This window comes from Adiantum capillus-veneris, chromosome 14 (assembly GCF_014529385.1).
Source record: "Adiantum capillus-veneris isolate H3 chromosome 14, ASM1452938v2, whole genome shotgun sequence".
Taxonomy (NCBI): domain Eukaryota; kingdom Viridiplantae; phylum Streptophyta; class Polypodiopsida; order Polypodiales; family Pteridaceae; genus Adiantum; species Adiantum capillus-veneris.
Genome location: NC_140944.1, coordinates 151,146,509 through 151,164,235, shown reverse-complemented (window position 1 = coordinate 151,164,235; position 17,727 = coordinate 151,146,509). Strand labels below are relative to the sequence as shown.

Genomic DNA, 17,727 nt, shown 5'->3' with positions numbered 1-17,727 from the left:
CTCTCGTACAAATCTGCAAACTGTCTAAGATCCATGAAATAACTAGCTTCCGCCATGGCAAGGATGTTAATAGTACTTCCTTTCTTTTTTTCTTTGTCTCCCATATTTAGAAAATAGATATAAATCTATATATTCTTTGTCATTTTCTTTTTCTGAACACTCAAATCCAAGCAATATTTACTTGCAATTGCTCGTAGTCACCGAACAACAAATACAAAGTTCAACATAGAAGGAGAAAAGGTTGCATACAAAACATACTGACCAGCCAACGATCAAAGAAAAGTGAGGGTGTATGCACGCTCATGTGCACTTTAATTTTATGCGCACATATATTTGATTACCTATCCGAAGCCGTGGAAAAAGACGACATCCTTGAAGGTGATCAATCACGCTCTTCACACTGCACCAAAAAACAAACTCAAATCAAGAACTTGAAAAGAACTAAAAACTGGGCCTTCAATCTTTGCTGCGGACAATAAAGACAATCTCTAAATTGTAGATGCTAAAAGCATGTTAAAAACGGCACTTCTACATTTTGAGTATCCATATCATATATAAGACTTGCAAAATGAGCCTGAAAAAAAAAGAGACAACCGTCATAATTATGGTTCACATGTTATATGAAGTAGCTATTGCAATGGACTTCATTTTTCTTGATTATATCACCCATTGGATTCCGTTCAACAGGCCCCTTACTTTATCCTAGCAAACCCCTTTTTTGACCATGTCCTCAACCCTAGTCTCTCTTGATTGTAGCACGAAAATAATGTCATGCTCGCTATTGTGGGTGCTCCTCAATGCGAAACCTCACTCCATGGCACAAACTAGACAATTGAAAGACATGCTTGACATATTTGAAATGAAACATAGAACATAAATGTACTCAAAATAGCAAGACATGATAGACTCTGAGCCCAATGTAAGCTCGATCGCTCTCAATGTATCAGCTAAAGACTCTCGCACGCCACACACACAACGGCTTGTAGCAGAGATAATGTGTCGTGCTCTCTACAGGGTGCTCCTCAGTGCACTGTGTGGGACATCTCACTCCAATAGAATGACAACACAGAAAACAGGGAACAACAGAGCAAACAAAACAGTGACTCAACAGTAGAACCTGAACAGAGGGGAGTCGACTATCTCAAAGAAACCAATACAGACCCTGGCATGGCACCACACTCAGCTCCAACCAAGAACTCATGGGTACAATGGGGTGTCGAGGCTCAAATGTGCAAGGATGGTGCATACGTGCAATGTATAGACTCGAGACTCTAGACAAAGACGCTAGACCATATAAGAAGAGAATGATGATACCGATAACCCCAAACAGCTACGGATATATACAATCATAAAGAGCCACCAATGGCTCACAAATATCCAATCAGCTAAGTCTCCAATGGCTCACAAATATCCAATCAGCTAAGTCTATCTCCAAACTGTGGTTGCGGTGGTCTGGCCTCGCGTTGGCTAGACCACCATCAGTATACCTGCCACGTGTCACTGCCAAGGCAAAAGTCCGTGTCACAAAAATACGGAAGCGTAAACTGACGTTTAATTGCACTTCAAATACTCAAGAGAATTAGAGAGAGAGAGAGAGAAAGCTTGACACTTCATTGGGGACCAGAAGATGGGCTGGTCTCCCCCCCCCCATAAAGAGTATATCTTTATTACTAAGGGAGAATCTTTACAAGCACAGGAACGGGGCGAAAGCCCGTCCTCTATTCTTACTTGGCCTTTTTCTGCTTCTGATTGAGAGAGTAGAAGAACTGCTCTCTGACTACTGAGAGGATCTATTCTCTTCTGCGAGATTTTGGGAAGCTCTCGTAGGGGAGAGTCTACCTTCCACAAAACTCATCGGAAGCTCTCACGAATGAGGGTCTATCTTCCGCTAATTGTGCCACTTTGGACGTAATCATTCCTGCAATTAACCAACCACAGAAACATGCAAAACACACAAACACACACGCTTGCTGTAATTTTCTGCACATAACCAGAAATTGTTACCTGAGCGCGTTCCAATGCCAAAATGGAGGACCTTTTCGCCATGGAAATGCTCCAAACTTGGTGTATGTGTAGAGTAGGTAGTGGGGAATGAGATTCTATTAAGACTTTGCTGAAATTCACCCTAATACAAGTAATTAGGGACTGAAAACAGGGAATTTGCAGCAGCTAGGCAAGGGAGAAAGAGAGTTTTCTACTACTTTATGCGATGAAACTTCTCCCAAAGCTGCATGCAATCATGAGAGGCCTTGTTCTAGGTGATGGGTGCTCAGAGGCTCCACATACACTACAAGGTGCTGCTCTCAAGCTTCAATGGAGAGCTTCACTGCGTAGAGGATGGTCAACTTGGGGGGGGTAGTGCACTGCCAACCTGGCAAGAGGGGGAGAGGCTGCTCTCTTATAGCCTCCTAGAAGAGGGGGCGCTAGCATGAAGAGAGGGAGTGAGAGAGAGAGAGAAAGATTGCATGGGAAAGTGTGCCAAGTGGCACACTTACTTTAAAATTTAAAAACCATTCAACTTTTGACTTTAGAAATCCTATGCTAGTTAATGAAATGTGCAATTAAGTGCACAACTGCACACATAGATGCAACAAATGAAAACGTTAGCTGCTCCCTAGCGCAATGCCGTGCCAGCAATGCTCTGGCATTACCTGTTCGCACTTGTCCGGCCATTTGGTCCAACGCAAATCATTTAAGAATACTTTTAACTAACTTATCCTAAGGCCATAAAATAATCAAGCCTTAGGGTTAATAGTCTAAGGACCCCATCTCATTCCTGTGCTTGCACTAGCGCGCATAATTTTTTGAGCCTGAAATCTGAGGCTACTATCTACCCCTTCATTGAAGACCCGATTTCCCAATCACTAGGGCTTCATGGTATTTTTCATTTTTCTGTTAGGGTCTCCCTGAGGTGCTCTGGCCCAAACTTGGACGCACCTGAGGCCCTAGAAACTGCTAGATCTGTTCTTGTGTGCACACAACTAATTAGATAATTCTTTTATCGTAAATAAATTAATTATTTACAAAGTCTGACATAGTTAGCGTCCGTCCAGTGTGAACTCTGACCAACTATAACTAACTGTCGTCCTATGCTAATGACACTATAGCCCTGCTATGAGTTTCCCTCCACAAAACCACTCACCGTCTCGGTGAGAGAATACACTGAAAATTGCGGGGAACCATGAAAGACTATAATCTCATACAAGAAAGCGAGTGGATCAACTAGGTTTAGCTGAAACCATTGCCCAAGCATGTCATACGTAAGCACGAACTTGGAGAACTAGGAGAGGAGGTGTGGATACAGTGGTGCACCATAGTTCTTTGTCAATAGAATCGAATCCTGAACTAAATCAGCCTACTCCACCTGACGGGTCAGAAGAAGATTTGCTGGATTGGTTGGAAGCTACCAAGTCTATGCCTTGTTATGGGGTCTCTATTCAATCTTTGCCTAAGGATGCAATAGGTGTGGAGGTCACAGAGTCTGATGAACTACCCTTCAACAAGATTCCACAAAGCAGGTTTCAAGCACAAGGGTATATTTGGACATTCTTCAGTTTCTGTTGTTTCTACTTTTTGACAGCCTATTCCTCTGTGGCCTTCGTTCGCCCCTCTTCACCCCCTACCCACTCCTCTCTCTCTCTTCCCTTCCCACCCCCTACACCCTAACCTCGCCCCTGCCCACCCCCTCTCTCTCTCTCTCGCCCCTACCTACCCACTCCGTGCACATCCTACCCTCGCCCGTATCTACCCTACCCTCGCCCCTACCACCCCCTCTCTCTCCCTCGCCCCTACCTACCCTACCCTACCCCCTAGCTCTCGCCCCTACCTACCCCCTCTCACCCTCCTAGCCCCTACCCACCTCCTGCCCCCTAGCTCGGCTTGCTTGAGCCCCTACACCTCTTCTTGCAAGTCTCGTCGCGGCTCCTCTCCTAGTTCTCCAAGTTCGTGAGAGGGGGTAGGTAGGGGCGAGAGCTAGGGGGTAGGGTAGGGTAGGTAGGGGCGAGGGAGAGAGAGGGGGTGGTAGGGGCGAGGGTAGGGTAGATACGGGCGAGGGTAGGATGTGCACGGAGTGGGTAGGGGCAAGGGGTGGGTAGGTAGGGGCGAGAGAGAGAGAGAGGGGGTGGGCAGGGGCGAGGTTAGGGTGTAGGGGGTGGGAAGGGAAGAGAGAGAGAGGAGTGGGTAGGGGGTGAAGAGGGGCGAACGAAGGCCACAGAGGAATAGGCTGTCAGAAAGTAGAAACAACAGAAACTGAAGAATGTCCAAATATACCCTTGTGCTTGAAACCTGCTTTGTGGAATCTTGTTGAAGGGTAGTTCATCAGACTCTGTGACCTCCACACCTATTGCATCCTTAGGCAAAGATTGAATAGAGACCCCATAACAAGGCATAGACTTGGTAGCTTCCAACCAATCCAGCAAATCTTCTTCTGACCCGTCAGGTGGAGTAGGCTGATTTAGTTCAGGATTCGATTCTATTGACAAAGAACTATGGTGCACCACTGTATCCACACCTCCTTCACGTTTAATGGGTTTCATTGGGGAGCTAGGAGTATGTATCCACATTGAGTCATTTCCCCAATCATGCAGTGCCATGGTCTACCGATGAGCACGGGAGATCCAAACTAAAGGTGAAATCTTGTACTTGCAAACACACCTTTTCCACTATGCCCATAGGGTAGACTGTCCTCTAGTCGGCCAATGTTACTGTGAAGGGAGGAGGACGAGCTGGCTACATGCCTAAAGCCAACATAGTGAACTCAAGCATCATGTTGATGCCAGATCCACTATCCACAATTAATCCTGAGAATTGCTGCCCCAAGACGGATAGGGTGAGACGAGGGCTTCTATAATCCGTGAGGGGAGCAACGGTATAGGATATCATATCAAACTCTGATCATTGCACTGGGAGGTGGCCCCCACTAGGACCTGCTCCGGGGTAAAGCGACTGAATAACTGCAAGGGTGTCACTTCTAAAACTCGCATCTAGCCGCAACATGTCAAAGAGCGACACTTGTTGGCAGGTGTTCTTCAAGATTGTCTCTGCTCTAAGCTTTTCTTTTTCTACAAGTGGTTTCTCAGGCACCTTAATCTGATGTAGGTCTGCTGCTGCTTCTAAGAAAGCTTCATCAATATCTGAGAGCAGAGATGAGGATCCTTGCTTGGCACGAGGGGAGGGCTTGCCGACAGCTAGAAGCGGGGTATCCATGGGTGGGATTGTGGGTGGAAGAGGGGAATTGGTTGGAAGGCTAAGACCCAAGGATGCCCTCAGGGTCCGAGTGAGAACACCAGTGGGCTCCTCTACCTGCTTAAAGTTGTCATTAGGGACCACAACATGAGTAGAAGGTGATGGTTGAGGGACGGTGCTAACTGCTATCAGATTGACCTTGGGAAAGGTAAACTCATTTTGGCTTTGACCCCTCGAAGCCGTGGATGCATGAAGTTTGGGACAATCCTTACTGTAGTGATCTTTCGCATTAGGACAATGACAGTAGGGAGGGAACCCTTCTGGCAAGGCACATTTGCTTTGGTAATGTCCATATTCCCCGCATCTGTAGCACAAAATGGGCCGATTCAATAGGCGAGTCGAAGGGCGAGGTGGCCCTTGCTCCTGGTGCATGGAGTTGGAGGTGGCGCGTAAGCTTTGAGGGGATGAGGGAGCATGGGCATGATAAAAGCTCTGAGAGGGGAAAGTACTCTGCATACCTTGCATAGGAGGGGCGGTCAACAAAGGTGGCATGTGGTTTGGATGCCCATACAGGGAAACCATGTTGGATGCAGGTGGTGGCCCTTGTTGAAGAGTAGGACCAAGACTTTGTTGTATTTGTCACAATCCCTTGAGGTAGTAGCAATCCTTATCCTCATGTCCAGACTTTTCACAGAAGTGGCAATAAACCCGAAGGGGGCATTCATGTGGAGGGTGCCCTGGAGAGCAGCATGAGCTACACCAAACCATAACCTTAGTCTCCTGTTGAGACCTTAGCTCTTCTAGCTTGCGCTTGATCTGTTCCAAAGCCTCGTGATGTGGAGGCATCTCCTGTCTAAGAGAGAAGGACCTCTCCTCTTGAAGAGCTCGCTGGGGCTTCCAATTCCCTGTGTAAAGAGGTTAAAGGATCAAAGGAACTTTCTAAAAAGACTGGGGTGGTCTCTACCTGAGGAGAGTCGGTGAACAGCTTCCTAGCTCCTTCTATCCGAGTAGCAGCTGCGACAAATTTCTCCCGAGTGGTATCAGGTCAGAGACTCTCTGGGAGTTCTTGCGGAGAGGTTTTGGGAAGAGCCTTCTCCACCCACTTCTTAACCGTAAATTCACCTGGTTGCTGAGGAAGCTTAGCGACCAGAGACTTGGTTCTGGTCATGAGTTCTGCAAATGTCTCATTTGGCTGGAGCATCAGGTTGGCCAATTCATTCAGAACCTTCTCTTGGAAGTCGCCTGGCCTGAAAGCTTCACAAAACTGTCGTCGTAAGGTGGCCCAAGTCGTAAAGTGGTTCTCTGCAAACTGATTGTACCATTTGTCTGCTAAGCCATCCAAGGTGGATGGAAAGAGTCCTAAGTAGGCGTCTTCTCTGTTGAGACCACGACCCCTGCAGAGGGATACGTCCGCATCCTCTGTAGAGAGACTTTGAAAGTCGGGAACTTGATGTTCACCTGAGCCAGAACATTTGTGAGCTCCTCCATGGCCGTCTGCGCAGGAGCCTGTTGCTCAAGAGCTTGCTGTAACACAGTGGGCGAGAACTTTACTGGGGAGGGTGATTGGGAGGTGTAGAACTGGTCGAGAGAATGGAGGTAGCTGCGGGGGAAGGTAGGGGTAACGGGGCTGGTGGACTTCTACTTGGCACGAAGGGTTGACGCTTCCTGTGGTAGTACTTCAGAGGACTTAGTAGTGTGCTTTGTCGCTCTTTTGACTGCCTTGTATGTGTCATACAGTAACCAGAAGCCCACCCAAGCCTTGGGCACAAAAACCTGTAACTTACTGGACACTGGCCCAAACGCCACTAGACCAAGGCGAGTGACTGGACCAGTTGGCTAGACCTGGCTGTAGACAGGCCGAGAGACTACTAGACCAGGACGAGAGGACTAGACCAGGACGAGAGAGTGAAACTAGACTGAACCAAGCTGAAGCAACCCAACCTAGTCGAAACCAATAGACCAAGACAGAGAGGTTAAACCCAATAGCTCCTCGACTGGACTTTCCACGGAGTGAGATTTCAATTGAGGTCCCACCGGGCGTGCCAAAAATGAGAGCATGTCACAAACGGGAGCGCATAGCAATATAAAATATATTCGGATAAATAGGATTTATCACTTATTATTGAAGCCAAAGGATATACAAAGAAATAGATAGAGAGAGAGAGCGATAGAGTGAGAAGATCGACACAATACTGGGGACCAGAAGATGGGCTGGTCCCCCCCCATAATAGTATCTTTCTTACTGAGGAGAAGTCTATACAAGCACTTGAACCGAACGTATTACCACATTGGTTCTAGAATAAGACTTGATGGTTCCGGGAAGCCTCGGCTTCCTATTCCTAGGGGTAAACCCTATTCCAAGGCATTCCTTATTCCAAATCCTCGAGAACCAAGGTTCTCACGTCTGGATCTCACCTTCAAGACTCAGGGCATGATATCCCTGCAACTCTCTTTTCTCGACTCTGTTTCCGAAGTCCTCTTCCCGTAGAACAACTCTGCTCTCCCGGACACGAAGTCCTTACTTGGGAATCTCAACTTCCGTATCACAACTTGAGAGGCTACCTCTCTCCAATCTGTGGATCTACTTCCCAAACTCGGGTACGAAACCCTTGGGCTGATTTGGCTCTAGTTCCTCAGAGCGCTTTCTCCTACAGAGGCTCATGACTTCCTCTGCTCCTACTCCCTCACTAAGAGGAAGTACACCTGCAAACAAATACTTAGAGATCATAACATGAAAATCGTTACCTTCAAAGTCTCGATGCTCGAAACGCAACTCGGTTCTCGAAAAGTAATTTCCCCGGAAGAGATCTCTACATAGGAAATCCTCTCTTTCAATCCTACACACAAAAGAGGTGTGTTCTTGGGTTCCTTCTCGTAAATCAGCCCCGTCTACGACGTTTATGGGCTGAAAACAGAGAAAGACAGCAGTGTGACGTGATGGAAACACGCTCCGTAGGCACTTCTTCGCGAGGGAACTCGCGCACTTGGTCTTGGCGTAATCTGATACACTCGGGGCACCCGTGGGCATCACTGGCAACGTCCTCTTTGCGGCTGAAATCTGTAGCAGCATGATGCATCTCCTTGCGGAAACTGGTCTTCCCTCTCGGAGAGGGCGTGTGATGCTTTTATAGCTCCCTGGCCACGGTTAAGATAGTAGAGCATTGGCTGCTTGCGTAGAGATTGTGGCCGGTTTTTTTTTTTTTAATTTTAAATTTTTATTTTATGGACACTGTTCTGCCAGAAAAAGAGAGAGAAATTGCTGGCTGGTTTTTGTTGCTTTATTTTCCAGGTGGCTGCCCACTTATTAAGTGGGCGGTCGGTGTATTCTAAAAGTAGTTTGAATCTGCCCAAAAACTCAATAAAACCTTAAAAGTTAAAAACAATGCTTTCACAGCACTTCCCAGGCGTCCCTGGATACAATCACATGCACAATTGCAATGCAGACATAGACTTCCTTGCGGGAAAGCATCTGTTTTCCCGAAAAGCAATCCCACTCTCAAAAAGCATCTGCTTTTCCTCAAAGTTTCCTCTGAACCCATCTTCATTCAGGTGCTTGCTTTTCCTTGTGCACAATTCTAACACAGTTCGGAATTTCCTCTTGACTATGGATATTCCCTTTTTGATGCACCCGTCACCCACCTTGTGACGCATCAGGAATACCCATCACCTAGTCTTTTTCTACCGAACTTATGGTACAATCTCCTTCATGCTCTATGTCACCCATCCTATGACGCATCAGAGATGTCCGTTCTCGGATGGTCGGATACTTCTTCCCAATGCTCCCTGTCACCCATTCAATGTGACGCATCAGAAGTACCCATTCCTGGTGGCCTTACAAATATTCCCTTTTGTAGTGCTCATGTCATTACTCTGAATGACGCACTAGGAATACTCTGTACTCGGATGTCTTCGGTGAGAAAAACCCTCTCACTTTAAATTTTTAGAATTATTTTTCCTAGTGTTCCAAGCGAGAAAACCCTCTCGCTTATAAATCCAATAATTCATTTAGAATTATTTTTATGTCAGATAAAGTCAATTTAGTAACAGAGCACCTGTAGCGGAGATAATGTGTCGTGCTCTTTACAGTGGGTGCTCCTCAGTGCAATGTGCGGGACATCTCACTCCAACAGAATGACAACACAGAAAACAAGGAACAACAGAGCAAACAACACAGCGACTCCAACAGTAGAACCTGAATAGAGGGGACTCGACTAACTCAAAGAAACCAGTACAGACTCTGGCATGGCAGCACACTCAGCTCAAGACAAGAACTCATGGGTACAATGGGGTGTCGAGGCTCAGATGTGCAAGGATGGTGCATACGTGCAGTGTATGGACTCGAGACTCTAGATGATGATACCGATAACCCCAAACAGCTACAGATATATACAACCATAAAGAGCCACCAACGGCTCACAAATATCCAATCAGCTAAGTCTATCTCCAAACTGTGGTCGTGGTGGTCTGGCCTGCGTCGGCTAGACCACCACCCGTATACCTGCCACGTGTCACTGCCCAGGCAAATGTCCGTCCAGTGTGAACTCGTGACCAACTATAACTAGTTGTCGTCCTATGCACTATAGGCCTGCTACACGGCTCACGCCGCACGGTTTACAGTGGGTGCGTCAAGGCTCAGATTGTGCAAGGAGAGTGTTGTGTGCAAAGACTAGTCTCCAGACCAACACCTCGTACCCAACTCATGCCTAACTCGTCATATATATAATGGCTATTCATCACCCATAACTTCAGCAAATATCTCTGAAAACACAGCTGCACATATTTGTGGACAATAGTGGTGGTAGTAGGTTCGCTGTGGTGTCCACTCGACTACCACTCCTCGGTGCCCCGCCAAGCACCTATGGTTTGTCAGTCTCGAGATTCGAGAGTGTCCATTAAGTGTGAACCCAAGACCAACTGTAACTGTCAAGTGCAAGTGACATTGTAGCCCTACTACATTGAGAGATATGACACAGTCCTGTACTCCACTTTTTCCTTGAAATTGCCAACAAAATCCCTCAGGGTCAATCAGTTTTCTCATTCCGTATTGCAGCTCTTGACATTCTGGTGTAGCAAAATCAGCCATCACACCCAACCCGCGCTAATCTTTTCAGGGGTGTCTCGATGCACTAAAAGTCACATACTTACGCAATCTCACCCAATTAGGAATATATTCAATGGTTGACACATCACAATGCAACACAGATGATTACAGATGCATGTTACATGACATAAAAACATATAGCGCTAAGGAACACCCCCCCCCCCCCAAAAATAACCTAAAAAGGTTTGGGTCATGAGATATTGAATCACTCTCTCATCACTCCCATCGTAAAGGTCCATGCCATGAGATATAGAGGCATGTTACAACCACACGCTCCCTAGACCCCAACCTGCCTCACTTGGAGGTTCCAAGAGTACAACTAAACGCTCCCCAAAACGCAACCTATAACGTTTAGAGGGTCTACAACTAGCATGAATACTCCTCCAAGGAAAGCTCAAGACACGAGATATTCAAATATTATCAAGAAGAATTTTCTCTTCAATACTCCTCCCCGGAGGAGGGCCCAAGCCATGAGTAAATCACCAACATCAAAACTGAAATCAAGCAATCTCAAGTCAGCACCAAAACAAATTTAAAATAGATAAAATCCATTTCAAACAGTAATCTCAAACAAAGTTCAAAAGTATATAAATACAAATCAAACGCAAAGTCAGTCGAACGTTAAGGATGATTGGCTTTCCATCCCCCTTCAAAGTGATGGTTCGGTCCTTGATGTGTATGGTCGCATTATTCTGATTGTGCCAAGGCGTGCCCAAAAGAACGTCACAATGACCTAACTGCATGATGTGAAAGTCTTCCTTGCCATGGTAACCTTGTATAGTGAGTGGAAGAGCACCAATGAGTGGTACCACTTTTTGAGTTTTCCTTGTAGCTAACTCGGCCTCAAGTTCTCTAGAAAACTGGTCGTATTCAAAGTCCATCTGTTTGAGGAACTCTAGATGGATAAAATTTTCGATAGTTCCTCCGTCGAAAAGATAAGTGCTTAGAAGTCCTTAATTTGTCCATATGTTGTGCACAATTCTTTAGTTCCATCTAAAGAGATGCCATAAACGTCGGCCGACCGTAATTTTAGCTTTCTTAGCAGGAGGTTGCTCTGGAGGTTTATCCCCTTTTGTAGGACAATTATACTACTTTTGCCCCATCTGGAAACATTCAAAGCATCTGCCTTCTTGCAATAGGGTTTCTCGTTGGCAAGATGTCAAACGAGACTTTTGAGTTGAAGTGTCGCGAGAATCCCAAGAATTTATTTGTGGTGTTCGAGGATTCTGAGTGTTGGTCGGTTGATCTTCCGTGACAAATTCCAATCTTCCTTTCACAAGTTTGTAACCAACCGCAGCATGGTCCATAAGTCCTTGCATTGTAGAAACTTGTTTAGATAAACAATATTCCTGTAGAGGTGATGGTAATCCAATAGTACAACTTCCATAGTTTCCGTGGCAAGCATTTTCAAGTTACCCCATTCTGCCAGAAGCTGTACTTCAAATAGGGATGCCATGTGTCCCCAAGAAAAACATTCTTGAAAGCTTGACAAGTTCTTGGAGCATGCGGCTTGGTAGCTATAGAACTTCACCACTAAATAGCATTATCCTTAAGAAACCCTCCGGCTCGAGAGATCTTGAATTCTTCAGTATTTTCCTAGGGCATAGATATTATCAAATTGTTGCAGGAACTACAAAGCTTTCTTTTTGTCTTTCACTCCTCAGAAGAAGGTGAAAGATTTATTTGTAGATCCCCCATCCTTGAAGTCCTTAGGTTAATGTGGTGCAAAGCCAGGATATGGGTAGTAGGGGTAGGCATACGGACTAACCATTATATCCAAGTGGTGGTGGGGCAGGTGGTGGAAATGGCGGTGGCAGAGGTGGTTGCATAGGGTCAACATCAGATGGATGCACCATATTTCTAAAAACTGCCCCAATCGGAAAAGAGGACTGAGTAGGTTGTTGTTAGAAGCCCTTGTGCTTTCAGGTGCTGGAGGCGGAGGAGGAACAACTTGAGGCAACAGGGAGTTCAAAAACTCTTGAAAGCTCTGTCGCGGATGCCTCGAGAGTATATAACGGAGTTCGTCTAGGAGGAACTGCAGATACTCCGTAGAATCTAGAAAATGGCATCTTGCTCTGTATATTCTTGGGAGGACCGGTATGCTTCGAAAAAAGCACACGACTGAAGATCTGCTACAACTGTAACGAGAAGGCACCACGTGTCAACTGAAAGAATAGACGTTTAGCACTTCAAAACACTGAACAGAACGAGAGAGAGAATCCACACGAGACATGGAGTGGCGGAGTTCCACTCCAAAGCTGCAATGGCCCCAAATTGCGGCGCCCCTTTCGGTATTCCTTTACATTGCTTCCACAAAGTACAATTGGATGGCTCCACTCTGCTTCTCCGCATTGTAGAATGCCAGTGAGAGAGCCCAACACAAGGCCCTTGCCCTCACTCAAAAGCAGTACATGAAAAGAAACACTTCTGAACGCTTCTGGTCCAAAAGTCAACCTCCAAAGAGCTACAATGCAAAACGCGGAAATCCGTACAAGCTACCACATCACCGTCTTCTACGGCGTACGCAATTTTGGCTTGTGTGTGTGTGTGTGTGTGCTCTGCTTTATTTTATGTTTAGGCCCCTTGGCCAAGGTTCTGTAAGTTAGGTAGGGTTAATCCTAACCCATTTTGGGTTTTAGGCTCGTCGGTTGGATTCAGTAAGTTGGTAAGTCTTCTTCTGCTAGAGTTTAGGCCCCTCGACTAGGATCTGCAAGTTGGCCAACTTCTCGGGGATTGCCACGTCAGCAGGTTATGACAACACCAATGTGAGGCTCTTGTGCAGTAAGTCCTCTTCTAGTTCTTGTCTTGTTATCTAGCCATGTCCTTGTAACGAAGCCTTGTCTTGTAAGTCAAGCTTTGTAATCAAATGTGTTAATCAAGTATTAAGTCTTCCAATCAAGATTAAGTTTATAATCAAGCCTCAAGTTCTTGTTAATTGTGAGCGCCTCCTCTCACTCTCTTCTAGCTTGGAACGCGCTCATAACAGTCCACTTTTGTTACAAGGCAAGCACCTCGCAATTCGATAGGGTTTTTAGCGGTTATTTTCTTCATTATTGTTGACACAAAAGTATGAGGTTATGGTTAGTAAATGTTCATAAGGAGCACTTGTGCTACCTTCTCAAAACAAAAGATAACAATATGCACTTCTGTATTGATTATGAAGGTCCTAATGAACTCACTATCCGAATAAGTATCGTATGGACGATTTGATAGATTGGCTGCATGGAGCATTATACTTCTCAAAGGTCTACTAGGCTATCACCAAATTCAAATAAAATTGGAAGGTGTTCCTACAACTGATTTCCTTACGCATTATGGTCACTATGAATTTTTTGTCCTACCTTTTTGATTTGACTAATGCCCTGCTATATTTCAGCACATGGTGCATGATCTCTTGAGACCATTTATACGAAACTCTGACATTCTTAATATCTTGATCTACAGCCAAAGTTTGCCCAAGTACATTGCATATATACGCACAGTTCTCAAGGAACTGAGAAGAGAGAAGCTTTATGTCAAAGCTTCTAAGTGCAAGTTTTTCAAGAAAGAGCTTCTACATTTAGGTCAAACATTGCTTGCAACGCAATTCGCGTTGTTTGTCAGTAACTCAAAAAATTGCAAAATCGGCCCATTCTAGGGAGTGTGCACATAATGAAATCCTTTCTAGGTTTTTTTGGATTTTTTCGCAAGTTTATAAAGGGATATTCGAAAGTTGCTGCTCTACTTATGCAACTTTTGAAAGGAGGGGTGAGGGAGACCAGGAATTTAGAACCTCACCACAAGGTTAATTCTACTGATGTTTGAAATGAGCATCTTGATGAGAGATTCAAGACTTTTCACTCTTGGTGACTACTACACCAATGTTGCATATTGTAGATCCTAGCAAGCTCGTATTAGTGATCATGCCATCGATGCAAGCCTTTGTCAAAATGGACATCCCGTTTGCGTTTGAAAGTAAGCAGATTTTTGATGTGAAAGTGTGTCACCCAACTTATGAGAAAGAGCTAGTTGTTGTGTCCACACTTTGAGAAAACAATAGCATTATCTTTATGGCTCTACTTTTGTTGCATGGATTGGCCATCACCTCATTGCGCCATATTTTTGATCAGAAAGATGGCTAAAGAGCTACATGGACTGAGCTTGTTGAACTTATGCAAGAGTTTGACTTTAAAATCTCTTACAGGAATAGTGCCAATAATCGATTACCTCGTGCATTCGATCAAATTCCTAAGGTTAACGTCTTGTCTATTGCTAAAATCTTGAGAGATTTCACTCTCTTTTTAAGAATTATGCCCTTCCTATTGCCATTTTGGTAAGATATGGAAAAGGTTGAGATAGAATAGGACTCGCATACAGGCTAGGGTGATGCGGAGACCAAAGTGACGAGACAACGATAATATTCCATTGAAGGTTATTTATTGTTTAAACTGAAACCGTCTACGTACCATAATCGATACTATTCAACAAAAGATTTTGATTAAGTGTCATGATGTTCCTGGCACTGGCATCTAAACATCCAAATAACTTTAGCATTGGTCAAAGATGCTTCAATAGGCCAAGGTGTACTCTTACATTAAAATCTTTATAAAGTAGTGCGGCCAATGTTAGGTCAACAAGGCAGAGTACATTAAAAAAGCTGGCCTGCTACATGGTTGATAGACTAACAAGAATGCAAGGTTTATACCAAAAATTTGATAGCAAAAAGCCATAAGTTGGCAATACTATTTGTCGATCAGCTTTATATGTTCTATGGAGAGGATATAGGTTCACTAAACAATTTTGGCGTGATGTACTTGTCACCTTCAAATGAAGTTGAGTATGTCATCATTTGCTCACTTGGGATGTAATGGGCATACAAAAAGGATGAATCGAACATTAGAGGAGATGTTGAGAGCATATGTTTCGCACTGGTAATCTCATAGGGTAAGGCACCTTCCACAATTCGAGTTTTTCTATAACAGCAGCAAGCATGCTGCTCCTCGATTTAGCCCATCCATGCTGATGTATGTATTTAAGCCTAAATCCACTACTGTGATTGGCCAAATGAGTCAAAGATCATGATTTCTTATATGACATGGAAGAAATGCATGAATTGGCAATGGACAATGTAAGGACAACTCGAGGTTGGGTTACCACTTCTGTTATTGAAAAGAGGTCTCCAAGGACTCTTGATGTTGGGCAGTGGGTTTTTCTGAAAGTACTGAAGGTTCCAAGACTATGTGTGGAAGAGAGCATTACAAGCTGCTAGGGGGTGTTGTCAAAGGTGGCTATGGTCAGCTAATGAGTGTCCATAGGCGCTACAGGTAGCCGGGAGATCCTTTTCCCTTTCACTTGTTTCACGGCCTATTGCCACACCTCAAGGATTGGCATGCCACACCACCATCCCACTAGCCTATGTGTCCAAGTAAGTACAGCCAAGGGTTTGCAGTACAAGTGTGGTGATCCCACAAGATAGGTTACACATAAGCCTGGTGTCCTCTGTAGAGGAATTCATAAGCGTGCTAAACTAGGTGCTTAGTTCACAGTGGCTAGACATAGCTGAGACGCCCATCCTATTGTACTATTAAAAATATTATCTTCAATTTTGAAAATACCAAAACTCCATGAAACTCATTAACATGTCATCTGGAACTGCAAATTTGAAAACTACTAAATGAACCATAGCTTTGCAAGTGCAATGTTTGGCACACATGGCTTCCACCCCCTTCCGTGCCACTCCTTTTGCCAACATCCCCCCTGTGCCCCCGCAATACCATCCTCCTCCTGTCTGCCATGTTGACAATCCTACAGTGCACACCATGAACCTTGTCCCAATTCACACGAGATACATGAACTCCGTGGAACATTCCAACGCCCTCAAAACTCGCAACCTGAAAGAGGACTCTTTGAGGAGGACCCCCCTCCCCTTCTCCTCCAGCATTGGACCAACAGAAGAACTCTTCGAAGAGACCCCTCCCCCCCCACCCCTCCCCCTCCCCCCCCCCCCCCCCCCCACACACACACACACACACACACACCCACCCACACTGACCTCCGCTTTGCCCAATAGCATCCTCCTACTGACTGCCATGTTGACAATCCTACAGTGCACACTATGAACCTTGTCCCAATTCACACGAGGTCTATGAACTCAGTGGAACATTCCGATGCCCTCAAAACTCAGAACCTGAAAGAGGAACTCTTTGAGGAGAACCCCCCTCCCCTTCTCCTCCACTACATTATAAAGCATTCATGCATTGGACCAATAGAAGAACTCTATGAGGGGACCCCCCTTTTTCAAAATCGTGAAAGAGAGATGTCACAGACCACATCAGATCCCTTTTGCTGATTCTTTATTCATCCTTTGTTAGAAATCTTGCCAATTCTCTTCCAAATATGAAAGAGACGTGTCACAGATTGTTCTTTGTTTGTCGTTCCTGGTCACTGCTTTGCTTGAGGTAGGAGAGGTCAGAATATCTCACGGTTTCAGGCACTTTAACGAGTAAACCAAGCTGCACTTGACACAAGACAGAGTAAGTAACAAAGCTGGAGAGAGCTAGAGGAAGAGAGATTTGAAAGAGGTGTAGAAAGGTTCAGATGAGAGAGGCTCCAGTGATTGTTGAATGTTTTTTTCCAAATTTGACCCCTTCTTCCTCAGTTCCATTAAACCATGCCCACAATCCTACACATACATGCAGAGGTAGAGCAAATTGAACATTAGTTCTAGATATCAACCTAAACTGAGTCAATTTTATGCACATATATGATCTGTCAATAATATCTCAAACTCTCTGTTCAATACAAAGCCATTGGTGCTTCCAGGTGAGGATTGCAGAATGCAGTCCTCATTCTCAGACAACTTTCACGATGGTCGTTTCCATCACTTAGTTGCAATTTTCAAGCATCTTGAGTGCTATTCACAAAAAAAAGAGCTAATAATCACGTTTCCAACAAACAATGGAAGAGCATAAAATATTCATAAGATCTTACCCATTATTACTAGTAGTTCCACCTCTTGTTTGTAAGCGCATAAGACCAAATTCTAGCTCTGTGTCATCGTACATCTGTGCCAAAAAAATCACCCCGTTAGTGTTAAGCAGCACACTGTGTCACATGTCAAAAAAGTGGTTTTGCACATGATTCAATCTCACTATGTAATACTATTGTAACTACAATGATGCTCGTATAGACGTCATTCAAACTTTCATCAGAGGCTAGGTTTTTTATGCACTCCTCTTTTAGACAAGAAGAGACTCTCCTCTTGATAAGTTGGGTTCTAGACTCAGATCAGAGTAGCCTTTTTACCCAACGATGCAGCTACCAGAAATAACTGACTAGTCCAAACAGAAGCCTCAAAGCAACAAGGGGTGGATGAGGTTCTATCTCTACAGGCTCTAAATGCAACACTATATGCATCAGGTATACAATCATGCTTTGCAGATTTACTAGCTCTATCCAGTGAG

The 17,727-nt window shown here is 44.9% G+C and overlaps 1 protein-coding gene across 2 annotated transcripts in view; it reads right to left on the bottom strand.

The window, feature by feature from the left end:
• The window catches only part of LOC147443363 (peptidyl-tRNA hydrolase, mitochondrial-like), a 143,008-nt gene that overhangs the window by 35,334 nt on the left and 89,947 nt on the right, over window positions 1–17,727 (bottom strand). For both annotated transcript variants that reach the window (XM_086529249.1, XM_086529250.1), the window contains 2 exons: window positions 17,255–17,328; window positions 342–400 (listed from right to left, as the gene is read on the bottom strand). In XM_086529249.1, the coding sequence (XP_086385375.1) occupies window positions 342–400; window positions 17,255–17,328 (133 nt within the window). The remainder of the gene's footprint in view (window positions 1–341; window positions 401–17,254; window positions 17,329–17,727) is intronic.